Source organism: Syzygium oleosum, unplaced genomic scaffold, assembly GCF_021117445.2.
Source record: "Syzygium oleosum isolate NSW1041296 unplaced genomic scaffold, Sole_v2.1 Sole_v2.01, whole genome shotgun sequence".
Taxonomy (NCBI): Eukaryota; Viridiplantae; Streptophyta; class Magnoliopsida; order Myrtales; family Myrtaceae; genus Syzygium; species Syzygium oleosum.
In genome coordinates, this window is record NW_026607485.1 from 21,562,250 (window position 1) to 21,574,352 (window position 12,103).

Here is a 12,103-nt window from a genome sequence, read left to right on the forward strand (position 1 = left end):
AACCAGAATGGTTATCATGCGCTACTTAAGTTTCCGCGCTCTTCTTGCTCAATCACTTATATCTGCTTCTTTTATATTGTCGTTCGATCCCTCACTATTTCTTTATCTCATTCCAATCAAACAGTAATCTTGTTGTTTATGTCAACGACATAATTCGTATATATTAGTTCCTTTGGGTCGTTCTCTCACTTCATGTGTAGGCTGCTATAACCATCAATTAGATATTGCGCGTGGAAAATATTCACCTAGTTATTCTCTCTTTCTTCGATTTTCTGTTTCGGTGATTTCTTGTTTAAGCCAATTTCTCTAAGGTTTGATAGTCTGTAAAAATTTGTAAGTACTCTAAAAGTTTATGTTGTTGAATGAAAGCGTGGCTGATTATTCAAATGGTAAGTTGCTCATTCAATTTCTATGTTGCCTTTGGACGGTCTATTGTCATTCCGTAGATGCAGGGAGAATGAGAAAGAAGACCAAAGCAATTTCAAAATGAAACTTCGTGCTCAAACAAAGCAGTTGTACATGCCAAAGTTAGATAATGGTTGCCCTAAACGCAGGCAACTAACAAACTCAAGGACTCAGCAAACAGCCCTTTTATTCATGTCCCGGCTTACAGGGTACTCACGTAGCACCTTTATTGTGGACATGGACCAGCAGAGAGATGCATGGGTACCTTAATGTGCTCCATGGCAACACTCAAACTTGACAATGTTCTTCATCATGCGAGGGCACACAGGACACTTCACGTCCTCCGGGATGTAACCCACCATGTTCGGAATGTAGAAGTGGTGGCACCTTGGAAGGACAAAGACCCGTTCGCGGTGCTCCTTGAAGGCTGCATCGAACGTCTTCTCGTTCCCTTTGACCTGCTTCTTCCAATTAGTCTCGTATTGGGACAAAACCTTCGTGACATCGACTATCGAGTCATTGATCACGACCTGTGACCCCCTCGTGAGGACCGCGAACCCGCCGTCCTTCTTGAAGTTGGTGTAGATGCTGAGGATGTCTTGCATGAGGGGTTCGTGCACATCCGCTTTGGTTTGCAGTTTTGACAGCATACAGCTCTCGAGGCGGCTCCAGAAGAGCTGATTTTTGGTGACATTGTAGGCGACGATGGGGACACCATCTTCGATGATCTTCTTCACTGGCTCCTCAATTTCGTGGATTGCCTTGGTGTCTTCAGCTCCATAAAGGAGGATGTACTTCTGAGACTTGATCTGATCAATGATAATCAATCGGAGGAGTGATCAATGAAAAAAGTTCTTACGGTCATTCCTCATATCTCTATAATATAAAGCAAACTCCAATCATCCTCTAATTTCAAGTTTTCCACGAAAATTCCAGTAAAGCCTATCTCTAATGTAAGATGAGTAGTATATGTTAGTAGAAACAAGACACTATAATAATGTGAAATGGTCTGCTTAGTTCTCATTTTCTATCCAATAAATCTCTCGATTGATTCAAATTTAAATTAAAATCTTTATAATCCTCCATAAATTAATTAAGATCGTTTTCTAAATTAACTCAGAGCACATTTTTTCTTCGTAGAGCGAAAGGGTAAAAGGAAAGTGAAAAAGAAAAAGAACATAGTACTACTTACAGCTTCGTTTATCTTAGGAATGACCATGTCAGTCACCAAAAGCTCAAACCAGCTGATGCCAGGCTTGCTCCATAGGCTTGCTCCTACTGAATCAGTGAAAGGGAAAGCATCCCATCCCCAAAGCCTAATCATGCTCATCGCATTTTTGTTTGAGACTCTTCCTTGGGGATCCAACACAGTCACAATGGTCTCTTGCCTAAAGTGCCACTTCTCCTTGATGATCTTGATGGCCACTTTGTTGATGAGTGTCGGGTAGTGCACCGAGTACCATGGCAGTTGCGACTGTAGATTCTTGAACTGGTTGAGCACATCCTCGCCTTCTTGCTCGATGATCGGGACCCACACGATCTCATAGCGCTCCTCATGGAACTTGCGCTCGCTGTAGATCTTGATGAGGATGGAAAGGTCGTGAGAGGTCAATTTTAGGTCGGAAATCAGCAGCATCACATTCTTCCTTCGCAGGGACTCGACCTTATCCTGTATGTCATGGAATGATAAACAGGGATCAATATTTCACTCCTTTGGCCGCTACCACTAAAGTCGACAAGACAAATTTACGCGAGGGCCGACTAGCTACAAAAGTGCCACTTTTTTTTTTTGTGGAAAAATAAGTGCAACTTAGGTGAGAACAAATGTTATGTTTAGATTTCAGCAAATCAGTTGAAATAAAAAATTTTTAACAAGGACGAGTTTACGACCATAACATCATTCTGGTACTCAACTAGGAACATAAAGTTTGGCCAAAAAAAAAAAAACATAAAGTGTTGCGGAATTAGAGAGTTAGAAGATTGAACCGTGGTCTTCTTTGAGCCAATGTAGAGTGGCTGAGGATCGTCCTTGATGTAAAACAAGGCCTTGACGAGCTCCACATTATCAGTAGGGGCATTGAATAGTCGCTGCAGCCTCTGATACTCTCTAATTTCCTCTGCATTCAAATTGAAACTGATGAGAACGTTAGTCCAATATTCAAAGCATAATAATCACAAGTCGATGAAATTAACTTATACCCTTTTTTTGCTTGTAATCTTCAAAATGTCTCTTGATAGTGTGGTGGATCATGTTCACTTTCCGAGCAAAGGTTGGGAGATCTTTTCCCTTGTAGCTGAAAATAACAGGAAGCCCTCTTTTAGAAAAAAAAAAAACCCCTCTCCTCTAAAATTTGAGTCTGTTGAAATGATTTTTGATGATTCATGTTTAAAAGAGATCCAAAGAAAGGGATCGTTAGTGAATCATACTCATCGACAAGGCTGATGAGGCTGGTGAACTGAATCGAGCAAGCGAGGACGCTGATGATGATCTGATAAACACTGCTTGGAATGTCGATTGCCGTGGACAGCTCGGGAACATCTTTACTGTCATGCTCGAACTCCACGATGCACTCGGTCATGTCTAATGTGGTCTTGATCATTTCATTCAGAACTCCAAACACTTGGATCTTTTGCACGTCCGAGGGCTTGGTGATTGCAGGTAACCCCTTCAGTATGGCCATCGATTCCGCGAGCTTGTCCGATGGCTGAATCTGGGCAAGTCGCCAAAAGTCGCCATAGAAAAGGGCAAGCGACGAAAGGGTGATCAAAGCCTTATTGACCCAGGAGTAGCTCGATAGCTCGTGAAAGATCGAGATCATCGTTTCACGCACATTTTTGGTGTCTAATGCCTTGCATGTGATCTGACAACATGATGTTGATAATGTTAATACATGGGATTAGTTATTACCAAGCTCTAAACAGTAAAATAGCCAAAATAAAAGCCATTCATTACTTGGTAAAAATAAATTATTACAAAAGACATAATAACATACCTCACAAGCCACTTCGTTGATTGCTGCTAGGGGTGGATTGAAGCCTTCTTTTGGTGGCTTGAGTGCAGGGCTTCCAGATCCTTGAGTGCCCTACAACAGTGTATGCATATGTAGACTTATTGTTAGAGAAGGAGGAAGGTACTAACTAAACGAAATGATGAGGAAAAGTTCTTTGTTTTTTTAACTGCTAAACTAAGGAAATCCACAGTTATCGCATAGTAATCGCATTACGTGTAGATATATGATCAAAATTTATAATTAAGACATTGTCAGTTTTTATTAAAAAATTCACTAGTGATGAAAGTATATATCAAGGCGCAGTTGTTTCGCAAAAGATCAAAAATTAATTAAATATTTATATTAAGAATGATTTATGCTTAAATATTTTTATCAAAAGGGAAAATGTTTTTATCCGATTCATTTTTGTAAGTGTTATAAATTCCTCAATTTTTGGAAAAATGCTTTCTAAATCACACTAAACAAACGGCTCTAAAAGTAAATCTTAACGAATGATCGTCCAAACCCTGCGGAAAAAGAAAACAAATGAATGCCTAATAAAATATGAGTATAATTAATTAAATGAGTAATAACTTGTCATGAGTTGGATTTAATCCTCTATGTCATATCAAACTATTGTGTCGTTGACTTATAGATAAATCGATAATCTCATGAATAGATCGATCTAAGACCACAAAAATTGACTGCCAGTGGATTGCTTCCTGATTAGGAAAAGTAAACTTTTGGCATATATTATTCAATTTTACTGATTAATTCTAATTAATCCATTTTTTCAGATTAATTTGCTTTATCTCTCTCGTTTGTCAATGTCCTTTGGACATGTAAAAAGAAAAAGCAAGTAGAAAAGGTCAAGCGGGGTGCGACAAAGAATGTGCTTTTTATCCAAGCGCTCAATAATGCCTGTTGGTGCCTCACATGGATAATGCTTTTATCAGAGAGCAATTGCTTTATCTCTTTCTTTTCATCTTGTCCATGTTCTGACAAAAGCAAGTAGAAAAAGAAAGCAGGGTCGAGAGATCGAGAGAGAGATGTCGTGTCAGTCCCTTCTGTATTTGGTAAATTGTATAGTCTCCATCATAGTGTGCGTGGCAGTGTTAAATATTTTGGTCCGCCAAAAATCTAGGTCCATTATTGTCGCGGGCAATTGAGCTAATTGCCCGACTGTCCGGACTTTTTTATTGAATAGGATAAAAAAACATTAAAAAAAGATGTAATGAAATTCATAATATCTAATACAGTGTTTGGTAAACGTTGATATTATGTTCACCACGCCAGCGTCCTACGGACCACGGCGATGACAGCCACAACCCCCGCAAAATGAAAATGCTGCGAGGGCCTCTCTTTTTCCCCTTCGCACTCAACCTCAGCTGCCCGGATGGCTCTCCAATCTCTCGCTTCCCTATTGGCTTAGCGCTCGACCTTGACCTCAGATTGAGCGTGATTGCGGGATCTTTGGCCCGGCGGCGCTCGGCCCAATCCAACGCTTGGTTACTTTCAGATTCGAGATCTAAGGCTCGAAAGTGTCGGCCGAGCTTAGGCTCGACGACGACGATCGCAGCCTGCTGAGTGGAAATCAAAGGTGACGAGCTGCCAGCCAAGAGCTGAGGCACGGGTGGTGATTGGGTGGGGAAAGCAGAGGTTGCAGCGGTGGTTGGGGGCAGAGGCAACGACTATCGGCTGTCATGGTGGGAGTCCTTGTGCGGTGGTCAGCGATTCTTTATGGACGCGGCGACGGGCGGCAAGGCTTCATAGCCTTGGTCATGCAATATCCGAACAAATCCACATTATACCTCATCTCCTAGGTGGGAATTTTTTTGTATCCGGATTTTACATTTCCTCAAATATCAAATTGGATAAAAATTATCCGATCTAGAGTTATATTCGGTCCATCAAACGAAGTCGTGGGGTTTATTTGCCAAAGATGGTCAAATTCACTACGGTTCACACCATAGACGTACCCATTTGATAGATTGCTAAGCTTTTACCCAGTAAAACTATTTTGGACTGCATCTCTCTCGCACCACGCACCCCCACATGGACAAAATACATGGCATTATTTCAATTTTTACCTTTGGGTTGACGACGGAGTCGGCGATGGCGGTAGCTCCACGGAGGGTGTTGTCGACGAGGAGGAAGAGAGACTGGACGTCGACGTCTCCTTCGTCAGGGGCGTGAGCGTCCACCATCTCCTTCATGAACTTCTCGTCGTCGAAAATGGCAAGCAGGTTGTTCAACATGCTTTGGTCGACCTTGCTTCTCTCCCTCCGAAGAATTTGGCCGAGGGTCCTGCTCGCCATTTTCTCGAATCTCAAAGAGAAAAGCAAAGAGAAGAGAGAGTCTACTAGGCTTTGGAGTGACAAGAGAGAGCAAAACTAGAGGAGGAAGAGTTCGGAGGTGGTGTTGTGAGGGCAGCAGTCGATATGCTTGCTCTATTTATAGCCACGGATGAAAGGAAGGAGACGAGAGATAGAAAAGATAATGTTTGAAAAAAATGGTTTTAGACGAACGTAAAACTATCAATATCAACAAATCTTCAAGCATTATCATAAGAGTGGCACGCTCGATACGTACTATTATTTGAACAATAAAGTCCTAAAGGACGAGCCCATCACTACAATCCTAACAAGGTGCGATTGTATGTAAATAAAGCCAAATGTTGAACTTGGCACCACCTTAGATGAACCAAGGACTTTTGAGATTGAAATGTGTTTTACATTCGAAAATGGGGCCAAAGGTTTTTTCCACATCAGTTGGAAATAATTTCGTATGACTTGACCGATTACGATGCCAATCCCGTGTGGTGTTTTTTTTTAATTATTATCTCTATGTGAAAAAAGTAATTATTTTGTTCAAAATCTGAAATTTATGATAAATCAATCTCAATGTATTAGGAAGCGTGTTAGACACCGCATGAGTTCATAAGAGTAGCACGCTGATTATAGAATATTATAACTTTGTGTATGCTTATTTTTCGATTCATTAGCCCCTGTTTGTACCTGATACTTTTATACTATTTATTAGCATTTGTTTAGTGACGGACAAATAGTTTTTGGTAACGCGAGATAACTTCGTAGGGTAATAATTTTTAGTAATCATTGGGAAACCTTACCGGCTTTTTATATGTTATAAAATGAGAGGGAAAATAAAAAAGAGATTGGTTGAGAAAATATAGGACGTGATTCCCGTGTTTGATAGGACAAGGTGCTTTGATTTCGCATCATCTTTTTTGATGATGATAGGACAAGGTGCTTTAACTTTCACTTTGCTCTCTCTCTTTCTTTCCAAACCACACCATGGTAAATTCAATTCAATTTTGTATATTTGTACACCTCGAAGTAAAGAATTTAAAATAAGTTGGTAGACACCCCTCACGTGTTTGATAGGACAAGGTGCTTTGATTTCGCATCGTCTTTTTTGATGATGATAGGACAAGGTGCTTTAACTTTCACTTTACTCTCTCTCTCTCTCTTTCCAAACCACACCATGGTAAATTCAATTTAATTTTGTATATTTGTACTCCTCCAAGTAAAGAATTTAAAATAAGTTGGTAGACACCCCTAAATTTGAATGCTTTTCGGTATTTATTTAACACCTAACCAGCTAAATAGTTTTCCATTTACCAAGTATATTCACTTATAGAATGAATAACTTACGATGATGTACTCAGTTTCACTAATCAAGCATTCATTCAGCAATTTCACCGGTGGATCGCTAGTATCACGTATTCACTTTCCCTTGTACCCTTAATTTTTGGAAACGGATGGGTTTGAACCTCATCTTTTTGTTTGTGAAGAGTGAGGTGTTTGGAACATTTGGATCATCTTATTACATAAATTTCACTTGATGTCTCATGCATATCAAATAGATACAAGCAAGGAATCGACACACGAAGTGACCTTCCAAAAGAATACGCAAGCACGATGATTCATGATCGATTTTTAAATGATAAAGATTGAGAAAGAGGTCGCTCAATTGGCTTGACCCCACCTTTCGTTGACAACTTTCAAGAATCAAATCAAATCTTGTCCCTAACTTTATATCAACTCAGTTTTGCTGGCACGGTGGCTCCATCATCACATGATTTCTTAGTTACCTGCCAAAGGCAAGAATGCGAATGCTTTTGTAAGTTCGCTATTGACCGATGAAAGAAACAGCGCATCAATCTAGCACTGGTGTCATAAGATGTATGAAATGGTCAAAATTGCAAAAATAAAATTAAAAAGCAAGGGCATAACTACAATCATGACTAAAGGCAATAAATGGGCCTTTATGTTATTTTTTTTTTTCATAATACAAAATATTTAAATCTTTTGATTCGATTAATTTTTTTTTTATAAAAGCATACAAAATGGATCCATTCCTGTGATTTCACTCACCGGACGAGAGACATAGTCTCAAACATTATTCTTAGTGTATGTAGTTACAATTTGAGCGAAACATCCATCACATCCAAATCGAATCTGATAATACTAGACCTTCAATTGGTGTCATGAAAAGTATGCTAAGGGATGTCACCAAAATACTCAAGCCATTACGTCAGCACAAAACGGGCAAAAAATGTAGTGAATTCTCATAATTACCTTATGTTGTCGTGTTTCCAATTGAAATGAAAAATTATGGTGTTCCTCTTTCGACGTTGATAGGGGGGCCAGGTTTGATGTTAATAAAGAGACGTCGGAGGGACCAGGGAGAAATCTAAGGCTTTCTATTTTATTGCCTCGATAGCGGATAAAACTGGGCCCGATTGGACGTGTTCAAATACAAACTGATAAGCACCCACAAAAATCTCTTAGATGCGAAACAATATCTTTCTACTTTATTAGAAGAATACATATCGATTTTCTTTTATTGAAATTTATCATGAAACTTCATTGTTTATACTCATGAAAAACACAACTCTTACTTTCTTTTCATAGTTAATACCATTAAAAATCTCAACTAATATGCGACCCATATCTACCATTATATATATATATATATATATATATATATATCTATATATATAACACATGTGGATTTTTTATGTCCAATTTGTCATTCTCCACTTCAAATCGGTTTTGTAGTCTTATGTCATTGTATTGACACGTATGCATTTTGATGGGATATAGAAAGGAATGCTAACGGAGGATAGATTTGGGTTAGGGTATCAATTTGGATCTTTTGTTATACGAAAATTAAATTTAGGATAAATGTGTTATGGAGTTACAGTTTCAGATTTTTATGAGAAGAAAGTCAATTTCGAATAAATATGTTCAGAGAGTACCAATTTCTGATATTTTGTTAAGATGAAAAACAATTTGGGATAAGTTGTCGTGGAATATTAGCTTCAAAATTTTGAAAGTGTTGACATCAAAAAAAATCCAAGTGTTGTAGTCGACAGTTTGGTCGATATAAACTGTGATATCCCTAGATTAACTCACTCGAGGTATTGTTCGTTTTGGCCCATCCCATACCAAGACTTATGGTTTTGTCATTTGGCGTACAGACAGACACTTTCCCAAGAGGTCACCCATCCTAGTAATGCTCTAGCCTAGGCTCGCTTAACTTTGGAGTTACATCAAAAGGTACCATTGTGAGTTAATTCCAATTTTTCACAGATATATCTCAAGATCGCTCTCTCCTTATCTAATACACGGTTTGGTTCATTCATGCCCCATTTGCCATCCTAGAAGCCTGTTAGGATTTGCTACTTGTCCAGGCCCTCTGGCTCCAACGACCACTCCCCGCCCTCGTCAAACTAAGTCATTACATAAACCGTCAAAGTAGTAAAGTCCATGTAACAGTCAAGTAGTGGAGCCAATGTAACCATTGAGTCATAAAGTCAATGTGGTCATTGAGTAGTAAAGACAATGTAACTGTTGAGTAGTGGAGTCTTATTAATTGCTTATAACTGTCAATTGTTGGCTATAAATACCTGCATTGTACTCTTTGTAAAGACCGCCAATTAATCAAAGAATACACGGTTATTCGTATGTACTTCCAATTTGTCTTTACATTCTAGTACTTTTACATGGCTGACAATGACAGTTCCCATTCTCATTACTTTTAATTTCTCATTGACATTTCCTGTCCAAGAATCAACAAAAGCCTATTCAAATTCTTTATCAATTTACTTATCGATCCATGTTTCGAAAGGTATTTCGTTGACACTTTTCGGCGAAAAACATCTTTTTGGCATGCTCGGTAGGACACATTTTGTTTGTTCCAAGAACTACGATAGCAAGAGCCAGAAATAAATAAAAGTTTGATAGTGCTTGTAGCAACAAAAATCCATTACCACAAATAGGTAATGAGGCTATCATGCAATCTGAGACTTTAGTTGCTAGGAGAGTGGCAAAAGATAAGAGTGGCTAAAGATAACCGACATGAGGAAGTTGATCTTCTGAGGAGTTTCATTAATGATCAATTAATATATGTTGCTCCAAATTCCAACATGGTGTCTACTATGAGAAGAATGTCAGAAGAGCGGCAAAATAATATGGCCAACTACATTGTCATTATTCACATGTCAGACGCAATCAAGCCAATCGTCACTAATATTGTAAATGATGCCCTATCAAGACAAGGATTGTTCAACCAATTGCTACAAGCATATCTAGTGGTAACATGGTAAGTTTCTAGTCTCTCTCCATTATAGATGCTAATAATGTTTGTTAGAATAGTCAAACTCCCATAAGAATTATGCAAATCCCTAAATCTTCTAATCAAGGCCAGAACAATGGAAATAATCAAATTAATGCTTGTCAAATTAACCAAATCGATAATAATAATTAGGCAAACCAAACTGGCCGATACATTGGTCAAACACCAAATATTGGTAATGTAAGGCTGGTGATTCCATAGGTACCATTCAATGTGAATATTCCTTCTACGCCTAATTCCCGATTAATATTAATATGGATAATCCGGCAGTACCAACATCACCATCTAGGGGGGCAAGATGACCAACCAAATCCTCAATTAACCCCAGCACAGTTTGCTAAAAAAGTTAGACAATACTTATGTTTTGATAGGGGTGTTGTTAGACTTGCGTATAGGAAACTTTATCCTAAATGGGTCGACAATTACCCTTCTCCTAGATGCTTTGAAATCCTTGATTTTCCCATCTTTATTGGCAAAGAAGAACAATCGACCATCGAATATATTGGCCGACTTTTAGCCCGGAAATAGGAACAAATGAGTTCTTAAGGCTTAGGTTGTTTCCTTTGTCTTTATGTATAATTAGGCAGAGATAAAAAGGCAATTTCATTCTAAATTTTATAGAAGATACTTAAGGTGTCGGTCGTTGACTTGGCTAGGCTCTATCAATACAACAATGCATCAATCAATCAATTTTTTGTTCGATTTAAGAAGGTTCGAAATAGATGCCTCACTTCACTCTTAGAGAGAGAGTTCAACAATTGGGCTTATATGGGTTGAAATTCAACATAAGAGAAAGAATCGAAGGCCAAGATTTTGTTGATTTATTCCAATTGACGATGAAAGTGTCTAAGTATGAGCAACTACTTAAAGAAAGAGATAAAGAGTAACATGAAGACAATACACAAAACGCATATTAATGGAAAGACATGAGTTGATTGATGAATCTGATCAACATAAAAATATTGTAATGGCAATGGCAAAAGTAGTGCTCGACAAGTCTTATGTTTGTCCAGCCTTAAAGGTTGCCAAAAAAAAGAAAACAACAATGGCTAAGACTAAAGACACTCAAGTTTGTCATTCAACATTAAAAAAATCAGACAAAATCATCAGCTTAGTTTTGAAAGAATGGCCTAATTAAATTAACTGAAGGCCAAGTAATTTCAAGAAAAGAAGATTTAGTAAACAAATTGCAAGTGACACCATTAATTGAGCCATAACACAATTAATTGTCCCTAAAAATAATTCAGGAGACAATTGGGTAGCAAAAAATCAAATTTACCGATGATAAGGGGGTATATGATGACTCTTGATTAGCTAACTTAAAAGTAATGAATAATTGATAAATTATTCTTTTAAAAGAGGATATATGTTGACATAAAAAAATGTCCAAGTATTGTAGCTGATAGTTTGGTCGACAAAAATCGTCAAGGTAGTGAAAGCGATATAACCGTCAAATAGTGGAGTCGATATAACTGTCAAGGTAATGGAATCGATTTAACAGTCAAGTAGTAGAGTCGATGTAACCGTTGAGTAACAGAATCATGTAATCGTTCACGTAACTAGCGAGTAGTGGAGTCTTGATAACTTCTTGTAACCGTCGATTGTGAGTTATGAAACTCGCGTTGGACTCTTTGTAAAGGACTACCAATCAATCAAAAAACACCCCGTTGTTCATCTTTACTTCCAGTTTAGCCTCACATTCCAGTACTTTTTGCATAGCTATTTTAGTACTTCAAATTAGGCAAAAGGACACTATAAGTGCCATAACTTGTGTACGGAGATCACTTTAGTGCCATAACTTTTTTTCGGATCACTTTGGTGCCAAGTCGGAGGAAAAACGATCACTTAAGTGTCATAAGTTTTTTTTGGATCACTTCAGTGCTAAAATTTTTGAAAAACGATCACTTAAGTGCTAAAATTTTTTAAAAACGATCATTTAAGTGCTAAAATTTTTGAAAACGATCACTTAAGTGCCAATCTCCGGCGAGCCACGTCGCTTCGAAATTAATAAAAAAATGCCACGTCGGATTTCCGCGAAAAATTGT

General features: G+C 38.2%; 1 protein-coding gene across 1 annotated transcript; it reads right to left on the minus strand.

The window, feature by feature from the left end:
* Nucleotides 1–458: 458 nt before the first annotated feature.
* LOC115692443 (protein SIEVE ELEMENT OCCLUSION B-like) lies at nt 459–5,831 on the minus strand. Its single transcript, XM_030619284.2, has 7 exons — nt 5,486–5,831; nt 3,399–3,488; nt 2,833–3,266; nt 2,605–2,699; nt 2,392–2,522; nt 1,598–2,074; nt 459–1,214 (listed from the first exon to the last, which is right to left on the minus strand). Exons 1-7 carry the CDS (start codon nt 5,711–5,713, stop codon nt 672–674), a joined length of 1,998 nt encoding a protein of 665 aa, XP_030475144.1. The 5' UTR covers nt 5,714–5,831; the 3' UTR covers nt 459–671.
* Nucleotides 5,832–12,103: the final 6,272 nt, after the last annotated feature.

What these genes read in the sequence shown, in the direction of transcription:
- LOC115692443 (XM_030619284.2), bottom strand. Translation starts at nt 5,713, where the DNA reads ATGGCGAGCAGGACCCTCGGCCAAATTCTTCGGAGGGAGAGAAGCAAG. An exon ending in ACTCCGTCGTCAACCCAAAG is followed by an intron (nt 3,489 to 5,485) that starts GTAAAAATTGAA and finishes ACACTGTTGTAG; the next exon opens with GGCACTCAAGGATCTGGAAG. An exon ending in TTGGCTCAAAGAAGACCACG is followed by an intron (nt 2,075 to 2,391) that starts GTTCAATCTTCT and finishes CATGACATACAG; the next exon opens with GATAAGGTCGAGTCCCTGCG.